This window comes from Typopeltis vanoorti, chromosome 12 (assembly GCF_054136105.1).
Source record: "Typopeltis vanoorti isolate ZY-2024b chromosome 12, IOZ_Tvanoo_1.0, whole genome shotgun sequence".
NCBI lineage: Eukaryota > Metazoa > Arthropoda > Arachnida > Uropygi > Thelyphonidae > Typopeltis > Typopeltis vanoorti.
Window position 1 is genome coordinate 140,069,350 of NC_143560.1, and position 22,417 is coordinate 140,091,766.

General features: G+C 37.5%; 1 protein-coding gene across 7 annotated transcripts in view; it reads right to left on the reverse strand.

Annotated features, from left to right (window-relative positions):
* Positions 1–22,417, reverse strand: part of LOC150101260 (ribitol-5-phosphate transferase FKTN-like) — a 353,950-nt gene that overhangs the window by 326,614 nt on the left and 4,919 nt on the right. For 6 of the 7 annotated variants that reach the window (XR_016549166.1, XM_090401598.1, XM_090401595.1 and 3 more), the window contains exon 2: positions 1,014–1,271. Coding sequence is in view for 6 of the 7 variants with exons in the window: in XM_090401598.1 (XP_090257724.1) it covers positions 1,014–1,106 (93 nt within the window). In the remaining variant the exon portion in view is untranslated. Of the gene's footprint in view, positions 1–1,013; positions 1,272–7,670; positions 7,938–22,417 lie in introns of those variants that run through there. The other variant, XM_090401594.1, reaches the window with a different exon arrangement.

The window sequence follows — 22,417 nt, forward strand, 5'->3', positions numbered from 1 at the left end:
TCCCCAGAACTGTGTAACTATTTCTTAACAGTTTAAATGTCTCAGTCATATCACCTCTTCTTCTTCTATTTACCAAACTCTTCAGTCTGCATGTCCTCAGTCTATCCTCATAGCTAATATATTACAGTCCTGATATCATTTTTGTTATCTGCCTTTGCACCCACTTCCAAGGTTAATTTATCCCCTTCAAATCTGTCACAATAATCCAGATGTCGTCTGATGAGGACTTATACTATGAAACCACAACTTTTCTTTCTCTACTGGTCAACATCCTCAATATTGCAGCAATCCTTTGTGTTACCATCACCAACTTCAAGTTTCTATCAATCATATCAACCCCAATATCCCTTGCCTCTTTCACTTCCTCTAGCATAATTCTTCCAACAGAGTATGCAGATTGCCCACAATTCATCCCAAACTTCAAGACCTTTTATTTAGTTGCATTAAACTGATATCTCTACACATTTACCCATCTGTTCAACTTATTCAAATCCTCCTGAAGGGCTACCACATGAACATTATTACTAATAACCTTTCCCAGCTTCATATCAACTGCAAACAACTGAAATTCCTAAATAAGAATTTTGGTAAAAAATTCTTATTTAGAATTTTTTGGAATCTGACCAAACTCTGCAGTCTGCATGATCTCATTCTATCCTCATAGCTAACATATTACAGTCCTGATATCATTTATGTTATCTGCCTTTGCACCATCTCCAAGGTTAATTTATCCCCTTCAAATCCTGGTGACCAAATCTAGCACAATAAGGGCTTATATTATGTTTAGCGCCACCAAAATAGTGATCTTTTCTGGTGGTGCTATACAATAAAATTATTCTTTAGAAACTGGTAAGAATATTTTATTTAGTGCTATCTTAACAAATATCACACTCTACTATATAATACAGTATACCCTAGTATTTTGCTATATACAAAAGAAAAAAAAAATAATGTAATGGGAGAGGGAAAAAATATACTGTGTATATATATATATATAAATAAATTCAACTTACTTTTATAATCAGAGATTGTAAAATAAGAATTTGAACCAAAAGTAATGAAACACTAATGGTTACTAACACAAACACTAAGTGATCTTTTCTCATATCATTTTCTGAACTTGCTCTTCTTATTCTAGATTTCCTGAATTTGCTTCTGCTTGCCCATTACATTTTGTAGATCTGAAAGTCATCTTTTATTCTAGATTTTCCAAAATTTGTCCTGCATGCTTATTCATTTTCTCCATTTACCATACTGCAAATCATTCACATCTGAAAAAAAAAATAAAATAAAATAAACACACAAACAAACAAAACACTAATTCCATTAAAAATTCCACATTTTTTTTTTTTTTATCACTGAATGTCATGATTAAGTACTATACTAAATAAAAAAAAAAAAAAAAATTTCAAATTATGCTGTGAGATGTTTACTAATACTTTTTCATCAAGTAAGTTGATTCTGATTGTCACAATCAAAATCAACTTATTGTCATTAAATTTTTTATTCATCGGTTTTTGTTGAATAAAAGATCATAGGTTGGCATCTATGCAGCTTTCTAAAAAATGGTGTATCTGAAGACACAAGGAATCAACTTGGTCAGAGCAACCCTTGTAGCCTTTACCCTACCATGTCACAGACCAAAGTAAGCGTTTTAGTAAATATAAAATCTTTGGGATTTTATTATTGTCCCTACACCTCTTTTGGAATGTAAGTTGTTTCAATAATTTAGCCTATTTTTGCTTCAAATGACCTAGTTGATGTACATTTTCCTTACTTCCCCATCAAGCCTGTTCACATGAAATGTGTAGACTTTCAACTAATAACTACAATTTATAAAAGAAAATACACTGGGTTTATTTAATTGTAACAATATGTAATGAAAACTGACTAGTTTCGCCACTAATACTCATGACCTCTTCTGGCTTAGGATGACACAGGATAAAAAGGTTAAAATCCAACATGCAGAAACATCTGATGAGCGATTTTCAAATATCACACAGGATCAATCCTTGATTCCTACTGAGTATGTCTTCTGAATGGATGACCACAGCAGATTCTTTTATGTTATGAGCAGTGAAGTTCTCCTCTACATAACACAGAGAGCTCTTATTCCATTCAGTGTTATGATGCATGTATGAAAAATGAAAAACCAGGCCTGATACATCTTCTCTGTTGTTATTGATGCCTGTAGTATGTTCTTTGTCTTATTTCCAAACTTCTAGATGTCTGCCCAATGTAAGAAAGTCCATTAGAACATGAAATGTTACAGACCCCATGATGTTTGTAGAAAAGGTTTTGGTCTTCAGGTGAAAGAAGTAAACCTCGTATAGTCAAAATGGGCTTGAAAGCCATGAGATTTGAGAAGACTAGCAATCTTGAGCAAGTTTACCAATGTAAGGAATGGAAAAGTAAGTCCTGTAGTGAATGCCAGGATTTTACTGTGGAGCAAGAGTTTTTGAATATATGAAGTTTACTGCATTCTCTTCAAATGTCATTTTCCATGATGAAAACGTTTGTAAGCAAAATTTGACAAAAACTGAAGCTAGTATTTTAAAGAAAGGTTTAAATTTTGCAATCATGCCTGAATACATTCCTACTGTACATTTTATTTGTAATATTGAAAAGGTCCTTTACTTTCTCCCACAACCTGCTGCAAATTACATCAGACTAAAGACTGTGATTCTTCTCTTTTGATCTCACCCTCCTAAAAGCAACATCAACTCCTCAGAATAAAGAACTCTTGCTAATTTAAAAAAAAAGAACAAGAATATTATAATAATTAAAGCCCGTAAAGGTAAATCAACAGTCAAGGTGGATACATCATCATGGAAACTCATCAAAAAAAAAAAAAAAAAAATTACTATTCTCTACTACTGCTAGATAGCAAAATTATGACATTGCTACAGGACTTAAGTTTCTATCCCTTACACTGGTGGATTTTTGCTTGAGATGCTAGTCTAAGATTTCACTCTTGCACTTATGCTCCATTAGACTAATGACCCTACTTGAACAAATAATGAAGAGACAATCTTTTATGAACATTCTCACTTGGCCTACAGATCTTAAAAAGTTGAAATCAATGCCTCCTTCAACCCTGCAACTATATGGAGCATCAAAGGTACACAAGATGTTTCCTAGATGTTTTAATTACCAAAAAAACTGAAGGAGGTTTCTCACTTTGTGTATACTGCAAGCCCATACATAGAGGTCATTACCTGCACTCACCCTCACTGCACCATATATTAAAAAAAAACTAGGTATTATACATACACTCAATATCACAAGAGAGGAAGAAACGCTGAAAGAAGAATTACAACTTTACTCCAACTATTTGTTTCCAATGGATATTCAAACAAACTCATTCAAAAAAAAAAAAAGTTACTATTCTCTACTGCTGTTCCATAGCAAAATGCTGACATTACTACAGGACTTCAATTTCTATCCTTTACACTGGAAGATTTTTGCTTGAGATAGCTAGTCTGCTCAAACCTCTTGACATAAGAATGGTTTTCGAGCACATTTCAACTAGAAGAGGTTTACTGCATTTGCCTAAAGACCACAACCCTTTCTACAAACATCTTGGGGAATATCTTGCATAGGACAGACATCTAGCAGTTCAGAAATAAGACAAAAAGGACATACTGCAGACTTCAATAACAGAGAGGACAACTTGAGCCTGACTTTTCATTTTTCACACACACACACACACACACACACACACACACACACACACACACACACACTGAATGGAATAAGAGCTCTATGCCTTACACAGAGGACTACTCATAAAATAAAAGAATCTACTATGATTATCCATTCACAAGACACATTCAACAGGAATCGAGGATTGATCCTGTGTGATATTTCAAAATTACTCATTAGAAAAACAGGTTTTCCCATTATTCTATGCATCCCTGGAGGTCCTCAGGTGTCACTGTGTTGGCCACCTCCTGAGATTCTGCCTTGATCTCCTCTATCGTTTCAAAATGACACCTTTTTAGCTTTAATTTCATCAGGTAAACAGGGCCTGTTGTGTTTTTGGAAGCCAGGAACTGTCAAATAATGGAGTCAGGGTGGAGAACCCAGTTTGAACATTTGCACCAAATGCTCTTCTTTAGCTGCTTCAAAACCTCACAGTAAAACTTGCAATTGACAGTTTAACCAGGGAGAGAGGACTTTTTGTGTAAAATGCCTTAGAGGGGGAAAAAAAAGAAAAAAACAAAAAGATTGACATTGTCTTACAATGCTACAAACTTGATATGTCTTTTGACAGTGGTGAATTTGGTAACCCTAAATGCTTCCTTAAGCATTTGGGGGGTTTCTACAGAGTTTTTTTGAAATTAAAGCAAAATTTGATGCAGATTCTTTGCTAAGAAGCAAAGGAAGAACATAAGGAACATAGTTGAGTCAAAGTTACTTTCATCCTGGTAGAAGCACAACTGACCAAATCTTCACTTTAAGGCAAGTCTTCGAGAAATCTTGGGAATATGCCAAGAATGTCTACACATGTTTTGTGGACTTGGAGAAGGCCCTCGGAATCAGCTTTGGCAAGTAGTACAGGAGTATGGAGTGGATGGCCAACTATTAGCTGCTATCAAGTCCCTGTATGAATGCCCAGAGTTTTGTGTCAGGGTAAACAGCACAAAGTCTGAACCTTTCACAGTCTCCATTGGCCTCCGCCAAGGGTGTGTTCTGTCACCCCTCCTTTTCATAATATTTATGGACCGGATTGATAGGCATAGCCGAGGCAGTGAGTGTGTCAGAATTGGATGATCCAGCATTGGACGTCTGCTTTTCGCAGATGACCTAGTTCTGCTTAGCTCGTCCATAGATGACCTCCACCAGACCCTGGATAGGTTTGTAGCTGTTTGTGCAGAAGCTGGAATGAAGATCAGTGTGGCCAAAACTGAAACATTTGTGATTTCAAGACAACCATCCCAGTGCACTCTACGTGCGAGTGGAGTCCCACTGAGGCAGGTGGAGAAGTTTAAAATACCATGGACCCATATTCATGAGTGATGGAAAGTGGGACGTAGAGCTAGATACTCAGATTGAATCAGCAAGCGCAATATTCCGGGAGCTTAGCCGTTCAGTAGCATTGAAGTGAGTTAAGCCAGAAGGCAAAGCTAGCTGTCTTCAATACAGTCTATGTTCCCATCCTCACCTATGGTCATGAGAGTTGGGTAATGACTGAAAGAACGTGGACATGAATCCAAGCGGCTGAAATGAGATTCCTTCGAGGGGTTGCGGGGTTGACAAGACAACATAGTCAGAAGCTCTGCAATTCGTGAAATCCTCAATACTCAACCGTAGCTTCTCCATGTTGAGAGATCACAGTTACGTTGGTACAGACACCTGGTCAGAATGCCACAAGAAAGGCTCCCCCAGCAGGCCCTCTTTGCCAAGCCAGAGGATGGGAGGCCATGTGGAAGGTCAAGGACTCGCTGGATAAATTATATCCAAAACCTTGGGTGGACATGTTTGGGAGTCCCACCAGAACACCTGAGCTTGGTGGTGGAGGAACATGACCATTGGAAGTCCCTCTTGCAGATGCTGCCCCCACAACCCTATTAGGAAAGGTGGACCTTGAAGATACATACATACGTATGTATATGTTTTATTGTCTTTCAGCTTCATGCTTATCCTTTAACTAGGCCCTGAGACATACCCTAATTCTTTTATTAAAAAAACTTAAGGGTCAAAAAAGAAATCCGAGGAACGAATTATATATTTTCCCATGGGTTACTATATTCGATTTGTGCGTTTTCAATTAATGTGCAAAGAACGCATTAATCGAGGGATTGCTGTACTTTTCTTCCAGAAGCTCACAGCACCATATTTCCCTATCTGTCATTTTTGAGCTTTTTTTTTTTTTTTTTTTGTCAAAATCTCTCCTCCATGATCTGGTCAGGATACCTACCAAGTTTCAGGTATGTATCCTGGCTATTTCATCTACTGGTTATCTCTATGTACTGCTTTAAATAGCAGTAGTTTAATTTGATATAAATCTTAAAATTATTAAATTTTTTTCTGGTATACAGAAGTGTGAAGACTCAATTTTTCTTAACTGTCGAGGAAGTAATATTGATTTTTAAGAACACGGAAGAATCATCATAGTCATATACATATATCTAGGATCAAACGTGTCTAGATTTTAGTATAGAAATTTAATACCACTTGCAATCAATAGAACAACTATTGCAGCACAGAGACAAGTGCCTGTGTGAGAGCACACACCTTTTTGGTACTCAAACCAGGTGTGGTAATTATCCAATTAAACTAGTGGCAGAACTAGAAACTTATTTCCCCTTTCATTTGAGAACCCAAATTTGTATTTTCCTAGCTCTTTTACCGTCTTTTCCTTCTCCAATGATGGCATTCAATATTTACAATGAGATTTTGTATTATATTTGTTGCTTTTGCTTCAAGTTTTACCGTTATAAAAATCTGCTACTACATTTCATGGAGTTCATTACTCTTCTTCACCATTTCTTATCAAGGACTATTGACTCCATTTTCTGCTGGCTACTAGTGATGTGAATAAATGATTCTGTACTCACCACTCCTAAAGTCTTTGTTCAATTCCATCTCACCTTATTAATTCTTAATACAACTATTTCAATCCATCCAATTCTCCCTTTAGATTTTCTATCTTTCTAATTTGCAGGAGGAGTTTTCGCATTCCATGTGCCAATGAACGTACAAGGATTTCACTGGTTTACAATCTGGTAAGTTTTGTTCCTTCTTCTGACATGCACAAGAAGTGTGTCATTGTTTCCTTTATTATATCTTGGAACCTCCATCCATACTGCTACTTTACTATGGATATATATATATATTTTTTTTTTTTTTTATGTTGAGCCCATCAATGTTGGGCTCAACTGGACTTACCTGTGTCATCATAAACACAGGAGGTTGGTTGGCCAACCTACAGTACCGTTATATCTTTCTTTATTCTAATCATTTAGATTAACTTCTAATGTTTTATATCTTTCTCTTATCCTCTCGACTGCGCCATTTGTTATATCTTATTTTTTCTATTAATTTACTGTTGTTTTTTCTTAAACAATTGTTGTATTCTATTCAATCTTTTCTAACCTAAACCTTCTTTTATTCTATCAATATCCTACTGCCTTTGCTATTTGTTATGCACGTTCCTATTGTTTCTATAAAATTATCTTATTATTTTATATCCTATCGGATACGCCACTTGTCGTGCTTACTCTCCTTGTTCTTGCTTTCTTTAATTTATAATTCGTCTAACACTGTACCTAACTTTTACATATTTACTATTACTACAGGCAACTCCAGAGAGTCATTAGACTCATCGAGGGAGTCCCCAAATCATATTCATCACAACTATTCGACATTCATACAGTATCTATCATAACTCGCCTTAAACTCATTCACTGTCACAGCATCCACCACAGACTCAGGGAGCGCATTCCACTCATTCACTACTCTAAAAGTAAAGAACCCAGCTTAAAAATCTTCTTAATCAATATATTTTCTAAACTTTCACTTTCAGGCATTCTTAATACTTATAAAACTTCCTTATCAATATTTTCTCTAAGAAAAACATTCACTTTAGAATGTAAGCAACAAGTTCTCCTTTCATTCACAATACTAAATTGACAGTCTTAACTTATTTCACCATAAAAACTTACAGTTTCAAGATTTCCTTTTATTCATTACTTATTTCTCCTTGAAACCTAATATTTCCACTATTCCCTTTTCGGAATACACTATAAAATATCTTCCGACTGCCACACACAAAAAAATATCAAGTTCCTTCTAACTTGAATATTTACCGGCCAAGATTTCCTTTTTATTCTTTACTTATTCCTGCTTGAAACCTATTATTTTCACTATTCCCTTTTCGGAATACATTATGAAATTTCCTTCTGACTGCCGCACAAAAAAATCAAGTTCCTCCCAACTTGAATATATCTCGGCCAGTGTTCTAAAAAACTTCCGAACGCACTCTTGTTTACAACTGTAACTTGGATACGCAACGCTTTCCTTGTCAGCTGTCAATCACACATCAAGTTCTCTCCAGGAGCATGCGCACTCCACAAAAGTCAGAAACTACGCACTGCAATAAAATGGCTGACTCGCTGTATCCATCAGCGCTAAGAGAAAGTCTTTCACAAACACAAAATTCAACATTTTAAAATACAACAAACTTTCTTATAAGTAACACAAATAATCAGTTTAGTAAGTACTTCAATATTTTTACTTCTTTACATGTCACTTCTAATATAACATTTTCATAACGAGCATATCACAAGTGCAGACACTACATGTATGAAAACAAAAACTAACAAGCATAATTAATACGTAAAAATATTCAGAATTTTTTAATATGATTATTTTTACACACCAATGCAGTAAACTGCCGCCAATCTTTTCACCCCAAAATGCATAACCTTACATTTTGCCACATTAAATTGACATCCATTCTCCTTAGCCCAGACCTGCAATCTATCCAAATCATCCTGCAAAATTTTGACGTCATCGGCATTCACTATTGCCCTACCCAACTTCGCATCATCCGCAAACAAATGAACTGTTCCTCTCAGATCCTTTCCTATATCATTAATGAACAAATTTATCAGCAGTGGTCCAAGAACAGATCCTTGTGGCACACCGCTAGTCACAGGTCGTCTTGTGGACTCTACTCCTGAGTAAACCACTCTCTGATATCTCTCCATCAACCACCCTCCTATCCATCTCACCAACCCTATGTCCATCCCCATATGCTGCAATTTGCTGATTAGAATTCCATGTGGTATCCTGTCAAAGGCCTTAGCAAGGTCCAGTAGAATCACTGTAAACCCATTACCCTTATCCAGTTCAGCCGTCACTGTGTTATAATACGTGAGCAAGTTACTGAGGTGACCTACCCTTCACAAAACCATGCTGTCCCCGATACAGTATCCCGTTTTCTTCTATCCAATCTTGTATTTCCCTCTTGACTATTTTCTCTAAGACCTTGATAATGATTCCTGTTATGCTGATTGGCCGGTAATTTTCAACAGCAGCCTTGCAACGGAACTATTTTCTCCTCTTTCCACCCCCTTGGGACTGACCCAGACCTGAGGCTCAAATTAAACAAAATGGTCAAGGGCACTGACAATTCTTTAGCCGCTTCACGTACAACACGAGCTGGTATACCATCCAATCCCACAGTTGTATTGACATTGAGGTTCTGTAATAGACTTGTTACCTCTACTTCATTCATCACAATTCCAGTATAAGCTGTTGGTTCTTCCATTCCTGCAAAGCCACCACCTGGATGATATACTCTTGCAAAGTGCTCGCTCAGTAATTCCACAATATCGACTGATTCGGTTACCTCCCTACCCTCAGCATTTTTTAAGATCACTCTACTATGAGCATTCTTCCTTTTACTTGCAACATATTAAAAAAAACTGTTTGGGATTCTCTTTAGCCTGCATGGCCAATTTTCTTTCGTAATCTGCTTTTGCTTTTCTTACCACCCTTGTTACCATCCTGGCCTGAGCTTTATACTGTTCCTGCGCCTGATGGTCACCTTTCTCCTTAAATTCCCTCCACAATTGTTTCTTTTTTTGCAGCTCAAGCTTAATAGTTATTCATCCATTTAACCCCTACTTGATTTATTATTCGGACTCTTGGTATACAGTCAACCATTGCCTCCTGCAAACAGTTCTTAACCACCTCCCATGCACTATCAACATCCAGCCCTTGCAGTTTTACATGCCATGGCACTGAGCCAAGCACACACCTAAGCTTGTCATACTTACCAGCCCGGTAATTCCACATGTACCCTGTCTTAATTGTAAATTGCACTTCTTTAGCCACCTCCCAAGTCATGACCTTATGGTCACTCTCACCAACTGGTGGCAACATGGTCATGTTCGTTACAGCCACATTCTCAGTTGCAATTACTAGGTCCAGCACTCTCTGCCCCCTGGTATTTTCCACTACATGTTGCCGTAGATAGCTGTCCCTTAATAACCGCATAAAATCCAATTCCTTCCTCCCACGCGCCCTCTCCTCTTTCCAGTCAATGTTACCATGATTGAAATCACCCATAATAATTACCCTCCTTCCACTCATTTCTTCTATTTGCCTATGCATACTATCCCCACCACCTATTCCATCACCTGGCCTATAGCAGCACCCAATTGTATATTTTGTTCTGCTAGATTCTATCTCACACCAAACAGCCTCAAATGTGCTCTTTTCTCTATCCTGCAGTTCAACTTCTATACTCCTTGGCTGCAGCTCATCAGCTATCATCAATAACACTCTTCCCCCCTTTTAATTCACCCTGTCACTCCTGAACATGCTATACCCGTTGCATTCAATCCCACTAGCTTTATCATCTTCTGTCAGCCATGTTTCACTAATACCAACAACCTGTGGCCTGGAAGTACCAACCATGGCCAAAAACTCTTCCTTCTTGTTCCTAATACTCCTGGCATTAGTGTACATGAATTGCAGAAGCCCATTTGTCCCATCCCTACTTTGATGCCTTATACTAACTATCCCATTCTGATTTGTTGTCCTTCGTACTCGCTCGGGCATAATATACTCATTCATACACTCAACTGCCTCCCTAAAGTCTGCATATCTACCCTCCCCCTTAATAAATCTAGTTTCCCTGAGTCTGTACATCCACTTCCACATCATTCATCAACACTTTTTCAAGCCTCCATACACCAACTCCATTCAAATGTAACCCATCCATCTTATATAAGTCCTTTCGCCCATCGAACTCATTCCACACACCCACAAATTCCACACCACTCTCCATGCATAACCCACGCATAAAGTCATTGGCAATTATGGCCCTCCTTCTAAACACTTCGCTGTCATACCGCAGTAAGATACTCACCATCCTAACTCTCTCACTCTTCTCTTTGGCTACCTCAAATAATTCCCTCATTTCCTCTATCATTTCCATTTTGTCCTCTTTCAAATCATTTGTTCCTGCCACGATTATCATCTCTTTCACCCTCTGTTTTTGCAGTTGAATAGATTCGCTGACGTCCTTTATGTTCGCACCTGGCTGGTACGACTTCGTTAAACTCTCAACTATTACACCTCTTAATAGCGAATCCCCATACAGCACTCGCTCCTTCATTTTATTGACGTTTACGAACATTCTATTATTTGCCGTCACAGACTTTTGCCGGTTATTTGTCGGTACGTTCAACACACATTTTTCCATATGCTCCAGTTGCCTTTTAGCTCTGTGTATCGCACCGTTCAAACGGTTCGAATTTATCCCTTTTAACTTAAACTCTTCTATCAAATGTTCTTTCCTCAAGTGATTTGCAGTCCTATTGGCCTCTCTATGTCCTAAACATCAATTTATCACACAACAATCTGATGAAATTCACCCTATAAGTATTAACACATTTATATTTATACTGCGCCAGCTAATACCTGGGATAGAAAGGATTCTTGTTCAGGGTGACCCTTTCAGAGTGTCAATGATAATTTGATCAAGCATAAATTTATCTCCCCCCCACCCCGCTTATCCTTTTCTTTCTTACAGTCGCGGCGTACTTATTGCATTAGTACTCATGGGTTTATCCCACTTGGCTCGTTGATAATTTTATGAGCAGTAACTTTGAATTCATATAACATAGGCAGATCAGGCAAGCACATGAATGAAACAATTTAATGAGCTTTAAGGTGATACACTATAATACACTTCAAACAGGTTAATATGGTTGCACTCAACTTAGATCAAAGGCTCTAATTAACTTGTACTAATCACACATATTAAATTTCAATATCCTTAAATACAATCATAAAGTAAAATTCATAGGTTATCATTATGCCATTCAGATACACGTGGCCATCAGTGAAATACACAAATTACACATTTGGTTTAACATAATCAGATATCTATTCGGCCTTGTGGGCAAACAATTAACACCGTTTCGGACATATACCTAGTTGTAGGCTACTCTTACAGTCCTTTAAGTTCAGTCCAATATAAATGTTCACACATGAAATTTACTCTCTTCTACAACTGGAATTAGTATTTCAAAAGTCTACATTACCATTTCTGTCCTTGAATTCTTAAGACGTGTTCCTGCCTTGTCTAGTCATCAAGGCCTTCAAATATAGTCGCTTTAGAGGATATCTTCCGTAGATCTGTGCGAGTAGAATCTCCGCGGGAAACTCTGGAGGTGGCACGGTAACATTGCCTTGAATGGACGGCATCAATTTAGTTCCTCCGTCGCACGACAAAGCATAGCCTTCCTAATCCAAGGAAATGGCTAGCCCCCTTAGGTACACTGTGACAGAACTCATACCTCCGACGGCCTCCTGGACCTCCGCAGGAGCGGAACTCGACCCACGTCCACACTCTGGAAACTGGAACCAAAAAAAGAGAGTGAGTGTCGGATGCCTGACCTTTTTGTTCAATTTTTTCTCGCGGAAAATCTCAATCTTCGTCACGCACGCCAACGCGGTCACATGAGCTAACGTTGACCTCCTTAGTTCCCTCTATTATTTTTTCGCACGTGTGTCTCCCTCCTATTCCTGGAAGACGCTTAGGTTTCCTTTTCAAATACTTCTCTCCCTCCCTTACTTTCATAATGCAGGACAGTAAAAGTGACCCTTGAACCCTGACTCATAGGTCTTGCTAATTTAGTACTAGAGACTAGCTTTTCCAAATGGATTTGCCAGTTTACATGGATCTTTATATCTGGTTCATACTTAATACAGATTACATATATAATATATAAACTTATACAAATTCATGAAATTCTTAAGTTTTAATTGTTTTGCACTTGTAAACAGCTTACACTTATCCTATTGCCAATGTTCCATATTCTCTGCCTGAGTAGAATTAAGTTGTGACCTGAATATTTTATAATAAACATTTTAATGCTTATTCAGAACATAACAGTACATTAGTACCGTGTATGGGTAAATGGAACAAGCTGTATTCAGTTGTCTTCTAAAGAGGTTCAATTGTGCCATTTCTCACTCTTTATGATTGTTCACCTACCACAACGTTCTTCATGCCACTGTCACTTGTAATCTGCACTGATCATAATAAATGATGCTACTCCAATACCCAGCTATCTGGAACTTATTTAATGGCAGTTATATCTAACCATGTCGCATCCCTTTTGTTGGAAATATGTGGCTTTTTTCAAGTAATAGCTATGCCACCAGGTATCTCACCACATCTTGTTGGTAAATTATATCCCATGGTCCATGATTGTTTATTTATAGGTTCCCTATTTATTTGAAATTAATTTCTGTATCCAAAGGCCACTCTCCAATCCATAACCTGGGGACACATATGTCAGCATGGGACCCATGCCTCTAGGAACCTGCTTCAGATGAAAGATACAAATATTATTCAAGAAAAAAAGGAGTTTGAAGACAACAATCAAGCCTTGGAGACTCAATGGCAAACAATGAAGAAAGCTATGCTATTCAAAGATATTCTGAATATCCAATATAAAAATTAGAAATAGTTATACTAGGTCTTTAATTATAAGGGACTTATTTAATTATTAGGAAATATAAGGAAATATACATGGACATCCCCAAATGATAATATAAAGAACTGTATAGATTATATCATCATAAACAAACAATGGAAAAGATTATTAAATAATGTTTGTACATTAAGAAGTTTTGATTTTGACGCTGACCATGAAATATTAAGTGCCAAAGTGAAAATAAAATTTAACAGAAAAATATTATCAGTAAAGAAGAAAGATTCAATCTCTCAAAACTAAAAGACAGTTCAATGAGAAGTCAATTTTTAGAACAGAGGCATCTGAGATTAAAATCCTCCATCCCTCAGAACAGTGGAAAATACTGGGAAGAAGGAAAAGAAACAATGTTATCAATTGCAATCGATATCCTAGGTAACAAAACCTAAAATAAACAATCAGTGGATAACCCAAGAAATCCTAACCACAATAGAAGGAAAAGGAGAGGCCAAGATACTTGTAAACCAACAAAACAACGAAGAGAATAGAGAAAAATACAGAGCACTAAAAAATAAAGTTCATAACTTGTGCAAAAAGGCCAAAGAAAATGGCTAGAAGAAAAAGCTAAAAAATACCAAGAAACATACCAACAAAACAGCCTAAAAGTTTTCCATGACACTACAAGAGAAATCATAAAGGAATTCTCAGCAAAAGCACTAAAAATGATAAACAACAAGATAACTGAAACAAGGGATATTGAAGAGATAAGGAAGATCTGGTCAAACCATTTTAAGATTATCTTTGGTCAAGGAAATAAAACTACTGTCTGACCACAGATCCTAGTCTGGCAACCTGCCAAGAAGAGTCAATTAATGTTGAAGGAGGGAAAAGAAATAAAGGATGGTTACGATGGTACAAATTGGTCACCAACACTTGAAATCATGAGCTTTATACGTAAAATTTTCCAACTGTTATACCAGCAAAATAGTTACCACTTTAAATGCTTAAGAAAAATAAATAAAACAAGTTGAATGGACAATATAGCAAAATAGTTACCACTTGAAATGCTTAAGAAAAATAAATAAAACAAGCTGGATACACAAGAAAACAAATAGCACAGTTAGACAAAAAATAATCTTATAAGAAGGAAATATTAGAAAAAATTAGAAAACAACAACTAAGATGGCTCAGGCACATTGCATGCATGGACACATCTAACATCCTAATAAATACTATTACAAACGAAAAAAGAAGACCTGGGAGACCAAGAATCACCAAATCAATAAAGAACATTTCAGGATAAAGAACTTATAATGAACTTTTTAGAAAAGAATGGAATAGAGAAAATTGGAGGATCCTGCTCAAATGGAAGAGAAGGTCTTTAATACTAGTATGGTAAGGAAGGCAAAACTGGAATATGAGAAGAGACTGGCCCAAAGATCCAAAGAAAATACTACGGAATTTTTTAGCTATGTGGCCAGTAGGAGAAGAAATGATTATGGAAGAATGACATTGTGGGATAAAAATGGGAATAGAGTAACTGATCCAGAGGACATAGTAGAGTTGTCCAATGAACACTTTATTGGAGTATGCAATCCTGGAGGAGTAAGTTTTAATACCAGAAGGATAGGGCAGGTTTGAGGTTTAGAGGTGCAGGAGGAGAGTGTGTTCCAAATACTGAGTACTCTGGATGTCAGTAAAGCTGTGGAACTGGATGGTATTTTAACACTAGTTTTGATAGAATGTGCTAAAGAAATGACAGCTCCTTTGACCTGGCTTTTCAATGAAAGTCTGGCTACAGAAAAGGTGCCCAGGGAATGGAAGAAGGTAAGACAGTGCCATTGCATAAAGGCGGTAGCATACTAGAAGTTTCTAATTATAGGACAATTTGTGTGTCATCAGTAGTTGTTAAGATCTTGGAGAAATGAGTGAGGTACCGTATACAGCATTGGGCAGATGAGGGTAATGTTATCTGTGAGAGTCAACATGGATTTGTTAAGGGGCACTCTTGTTTTGGTAATATGCTAGCCTTTTATAATAAAGTTACAAGAGCAGCAGATGAGGAAAAAGCATATACTGCCATTTTCTTGGACTTAGCGAAGGTATTTGACAGGGTGCCACATGATAAACTGATATTTAAGTTGCAGCACATAGGTTTGGATGCCAGGTTGGTCAACTGGATTCAAGATTGGCTGTCCAATAGGTATCAAGGAGTTGTGTATGGTGGGACAGTTTCAAGGAGGCAGAGGGTTACAAGTGGGGTCCCACAGGACTCAGTACTGGGACCTATATTGTTTAACCTTTATATCAATGACACTGTCAGTGGATTGCAGGGGGATGTTCGTTTGCAGATGGTGTGAAGCTCGGAAGGGTTATTAGTAATAGTGCAGATGTGGTAGCCCTGCAAGAGGATTTGAATAAACTAGACAGATGGGCAAATGAATGGGGGGTGTCAGTTTAATGTAACAAAACGTAAGGTCTTGAAGTTTGGGAACCATCGATGGGATGCTGCATACTGGAGCTGTACTGGAGGAAGTAGGAGAGATAAGAGATCTGGGGTTGATGATTGATTGATAGAAACCTGAAATTTAGGGGGCATAGTGTGAGAAAAGGATGCTGACCTGCAGAGATAAAAGAGTTATCATTCTGTTGTATAAGACCCTGATCAGACCACACTTAGACTACTGTTCTCAGATTTGGTTCCCAGGATTTGAAGGAGATAAATTAACTGTGGAAAGGGTGCAAAGGCAGATAACAAAAATGGTTTTAGGACTGTACAATGTTAATTATGAGGATTGGCTGAGGGAATGTGGACTGCAGAGTTTGGTGGGTAGAAGGAGAGCTGATATGATTGAGACATTTAAACTGTTCAGAGGTGGTTGACACTGGGGAGTTCTTTCACTTGGTTGAACAACGGGAAGGAGTGATGACAAGGGGCCAGCCCTGGAAGTTACAGAAGGAAACTGTGAGAAAGAGGGTAAGGAGTGGTTTCTTTGCATGGAGGGTGGTTGAACTATGGAATGAATTGCCTGATAGAGTGGTGAGAGCGAGAATGGTCAATGAGTTTAAGGAGTGGTATGATAGACTTTGTGTTTCCTAGAAGGGACCTCCCCACGATGAGTCTTGATAGACTTTGTGTTTCCTAGGAAGGACCTCCAGCGATGAGTCTTTTGACTCCATGGAGGCCTGAATAATAATAATAATAATTTATGCAGAAGATGTTCATAAATAGATCCAGTACAATATGGAAACAAATGCAAGAATAGAAAAATCAGGACTCCATAATGGAGGTAAGAAGTTAGAAGCACTCCTGGAAAAGAACAAAGCATATCAAAAGTTCCTAGCAAGTCATCAGATGAACCTAAGAGAATATAGAGAAGGATGTAAAAGAGCTGAACTATGAGTAGCTAAACAAAAGTCATAAGGTAAAAGTGAAGAAGATATATATTAGGAAGGTGGCAAAACATTTTGGAGGCTATTCAAAAATTACAGCAATGGAGGAAAGAGTACTAAGGAAGAGTACTTAGTACTAAGAGTGCTAAGACAAATATCTTCAGTTTTCATCTCATCTTTATCAATTCTTATTCCTTTTACAGTATTGTTGAAATTTTTTTCACTTGGTTATACTATAAATTAAAGATGTCAAGAAATAAGTGTATGACATGAAGTCACTTCAAACTTGGGTACTAATATGTAGATGCTAGTGACTTCATGTCATACACTTATTTCTTGACATCTTTAATTTATAGTATAACCAAGTGAAAAAAATTTCAACAATACTGTAAAAGGAATAAGAATTGATAAAGATGAGATGAAAACTGAAGATATTGTAGACATCTAGAGTAATTACTTTTATTTATTTATTCGTATCCTCCCCCATCCCTTAAAGTGATGAGGAGGGGTTGAGCCCTTCTAATGAGGGATAAGGTGTATATATATATATATATATTATGACTAAATCCGTGTGTTCACGGAGCTGGTTTACCTGTTCTGAGGAACAAAATACCTGAGTTTCTGGGTGAAAAACCCTCTACCTCTGTATGAAACAGACTAACTCATCTTTAGTCAAAAGAAACCACAAAGGTTCCTTGCATCATAGATGGGAATCAAACCTGGGTCTTTCTGACCAAAGGGCTCTTTACCGACTGAGATACAGAGGCTTTTAGTAAGGCTTTGAAAGACTCTTAAAGGAAACAAGATATGATAAAACAGTAGGCAGAATATTCAGAAGGAATGGAATCAGGAGTATATATCGATATTAGATATAGAAAAACCATTAAAAACTTTACATGTGGAAAAAGGCACCTGGAACAGATATTTAATCAGAAATTATGAAAAATTAATTATAAAACTTTTACACTTGCTGCAGCACACAATCCACAAGTCATGGTCAGAAGACCGAATCTAGGACAATTACAGTAGAGCTTTCATAAATACCTGTCTATACAAAAGGAAAATAAAAAAATATGAGAATTACACAGAAATTTCCCTACTGACTGTTTCAGGTAAAATTTGTGCAAACATACTTGAGAAGAGGCTAAGAAAAATTGTGGAAGCAAAACTTGAAAAGAATAAGATGGATTCAGGCCAAAATGTGGTTAGGATCTATTTTCACTTTAAAACAAATGCTAGAGAAATCATGGGAATATAACAAGGATCTGTATTTAAGTTTTGTAGATCTGGAAAAAGGATGACAAGGGTACAAAGAGAAGAGCTGTTCAGGACGGTATGGTTACATGAGGCTAAATGAAATGTTATACAGACCAATATAAAGTCCATATTTGAGCTGAAAATAAACAGTTACAATTGAAGATGGTTTCGTGTTAAATGAGTGAGAGAAGAGTGCACTTTACCCCCATTGTTATTCATCATATATGGATCATCATCATAACAAATTCCTGATATGTAACCTCAAGGGGTGTAAAGGATATGACAGTATAATACTACATGAAAAACTTACACTATTACTAACTACAAGTTCCTACATCTGTTACCTGTCAAGACAGACTTCAACATTATCAGATCTTCTATTTCTATTTTCTAAGGAACTTTTTACTGTATCAATCCACCTATATCTTGGTCTTCCTCTGGGTCTTTTTCCTGCCAACCTGGCAAAGAACACTTGTTTTGCTAATATTTCCTCTCCCATTCTGTTTAAGACCATACCACCTGAGATTAGCCCAGCTAACATATACCCGGATGTTAACAATATTAAGTTCTTTCCTAATATCCTCACTTTTACTATGACATTGCCACTGATGCTATCTGTTCACCCCTCTAATCTTTCTCAGGACTCTCATATCTGTGGTCTCTAGTCTTCGGTCAAGTGTTTTATTTCTAACCCAGCTCTCGGATCCATAAGTTAAAATTGGTTTGAACACTGTCTTGTATACAGTTAATTTAGTGCTTTGACTAATTTCTCTCTTATTTCACATATATTTATTCAGTTGACTTCCTACCATACCAGCATTGTTGATTCTGTTTTCTATTTCCATATTTAATTTACCATCTTCACTAAAACTTGTGGTAAGTAGCTGAAATGTTTTACATGTTCTATAGGTTTTCCATTCAAAATGCAGTTGATATTTTCAATGTCTTCGTCTTATTGCTGACCTTCATACCAAATCTATTACAAGAGTTATTCAATTTAGTCAGGGAATCTTGCAGACTTGTAGCAGATTTATTTAGATGTACAACATCATCTGTGCTGTTGTCACTGATTGGTTCATTTAACAATTTTTCGAAGTAATTACTCCATGCATCAAGGATATCTTTTTTCACCAGTTTTCATGAAACCTTTATGGTCTCTAATTTCTTTTACAGCACACTTACCTCTATTTCTGAGCTTTTTCAACAGTCTCCAGAATATTTTGTTACCTTCTTAATATTTATTTACTATGTTCTTACGAAAGTCTTCCCATGACTTTTGTTTAGCTAGTTTTACAGTGTTTAGCTTTCTTACATTTGTCTATATATTCTCTAAGAGCACAAGCTGACTTATTTGCCAAGAACTTTTGATATGCTATCTTCTTTTCTTTCACTGCCTCTTTAACTGTCTGTGTGCACCATGGAGTTCTGGTTTTTTCTATCCTTGCAGACAACCTCGCCACATACCTTTCTAGCTGAATCATTCATTCTGGCTGAATTTTCTACAGGGCTTGCCACTGAATCTCCAAGGTTTGGTTCCAGTTCTCAAACTCTTTCATTTTTTTTTAATGATATTTGTGTATTTTAGTCTACAGTTCACATCTGAGAGCTGCTCAACTTTTATTCACTTTAACACTTTCTTACATGTTTTTGTTTTCAGTATGAAATTCCATGTCATCCTGCTCAAGACTAAATGGCGATTACTTCCAATTTCAAATCCTCTGTACACTCTGTGTCCTGCACCAGGGAGAAATCATCACTATCAACAATAATATAGTCAATGAGACTTTTATTCTTCCTTGCCTCTTCTCCCCATCTGAATTTGTGCACATTTTTATGTTGGAGCATTGTGTTAGTAATAACCAGTCCATGTATCACGGGTACGAATGAATTGAAAGGTGATAAATTTTTTTATGAGAGAGGACTTGAAAGTATTGTTAAAGGTAGCGAAAGAAAAGAGTGTCAGAGTTAGAATGGTTAGTCTGTTGCCGCGGTATGACAGAGAGGAGTTTAGAAGGAGGACCATAATCGCAAATGACATTATGCGTAGGTTATGCAGCCAGTGTGGTGTGGAATTCGTGGACGTGTGGAATGAGTTTGAAGGGCGAAAGGACTTATACAAGATGGATGGCCTGCATTTGAATGGACTTGGTGTGCAGAGACTGGAAAGAGTGTTGCTGAATGAAGTGAAAATGGATGTGCAAAACCAGGGAAACTAGAACTACCAAGGAGGGGGGGGGGATGGATATGCAGACATCAGTGAGACAGATGAGTGTAAGAATGTATATAATGTACCCAAACCAGCACTAAGGACAAAAAATGGGAATGGGTCATTTAGAATAATGCATCAATATAGGGGTGGGACTAAGGGATCACTGCATTTCATGTATACTAATGCCAGGAGTATTAGGAACAAGAAGGAAGAATTTTTGGCCTTGATTGGCTCTTCCTGGCCACAGGTTATTGGCATTAGTGAAACATGGCTGACGGAAGATGATATCGTTAGTGGGATAGAATGTGTAGGTTATAGTGTGTTTAGGAGGGACAGAGAGAATAAAATGGGGGTATTATTGATGATAGCTGATGAACTGCAGCCAAGGAGAATTGAAGTTGTATCGCAGGATAGTGAAAGGAGCTCATTTGAGGCTATTTGGTGTGAGATTGATACTGGCAGAATAAAATATACAGTTGGGTGCTGCTATAGACCAGGTGATGGAATAGATGGTGGAGATGGTATGCATAAACAAATTGATGAAATGAGTGGAAGGAGGGTAATTATTATGGGGGATTTCAACTATGGTAACATAGATTGGAAGGAGGAGAGGACACATGTGAGGAAGGAAAAGGATTTTATTCAATTATTAAGGAATAACTATCTGAGACAGCATGTAATTGAAAGTACTAGCGGTGTGAGAGTGCTTGACCTGGTAATAGCATCTGAGAATTTGACTGTAATGAATATGACCATGTTGCCACCTACTGGTGATAGTGATCATAAGGTCTTGACCTGGGAGGTGGCTAAAGGTGTGGAATTTTCGATTAAGACAGGGTATATGTGGAATTACCGTGCTGGCAAGTATGACAAGCTTAGGAGATTGCTTGGATCAGTGCCATGGCATGTACAACTGCAAGGGCTGGACGTCGATAGAGCATGGGAAGTGGTCAAGGAGCATTTACAGGAGGTTATGGCTGATCGTATACCTAGGGTCCAAATAGTAAAACAAGTAGGGGTTAAATGGATGAATAACACCATTAAGCTTGAGCTGCAAAAAAAGAAACAACTGTGGAGGGAATTTAAAGAAAGGGGTGACCTGCAGGCATACGAACGGTATAAAGTGCAGGCCAGAAAGGTAACGAGTGTGGTAAAAGCGGATTATGAAAGGAAACTAGCTTTGCAAGCAAAAGAGAATCCCAAACAGTTCTTTCAATATGCTGCAAGCAAGAAAAAAACTGTACACGGCAAAATGATTTTAAGGAATGACGATGGTAAGGAGGTCACTGAATCAGTCGATATAGTGGAGTTACTGAGTGCGCACTTTGCAAAAGCATATCATCCAGGTGGTGACATTGAAAAAATGAAGGAACCATTAGTTTATACGGGAATAGTGATGAACGAAGTGGAGGTGACTAGTCTATTACAGAACCTTAATGTGAACACATCTGTGGGATTGGATGGTATACCTTCACAGGTCTTGCGTGAAGCGGCTAAGGAATTATCAGTGCCCTTGACCATGTTGTTTAATCTGAGTCTCAGGTCTGGTTTCTTCCCGAAGGTGTGGAAAGAGGGGAAAATAGTTTCACTGCATAAAGGAGGATCCAAGACTACGGTTGCAAATTACCGACTGATCAGCATATCAGGAGTCGTTGTCAAGGTCTTGGAGAAAGTAGTCAAGGGAAAAATACAGGAATGGATTGATGAAAATGAGATACTGTACAGGGGACAGCATGGCTTTGTGAAGGGTAGATCATGCTTCAGTAACTTGCTCAAGTTTTATAACAAGGTGACAGCTGAACTGGATAAGGGAAATGGGTTTACAGTGATACTGCTGGACCTGGCAAAGGCGTTTGACAGGATACCACATGGAATACTAATCCGTAAACTACAACATATGGGAATGGATATAGGGTTGGTGAGATGGATAGGTGGTTGGTTGATGGAGAGATATCAAAGAGTAGTTTATTCAGGAGTAGAGTCCAAAAGACGGCCTGTGACTAGTGGTGTGCCGAAGGGGTCTGTTCTTGGACCACTGCTGTTTAATCTGTTCATTAACGATATAGGGAAGGATCTAAGTGGAACAATTCAT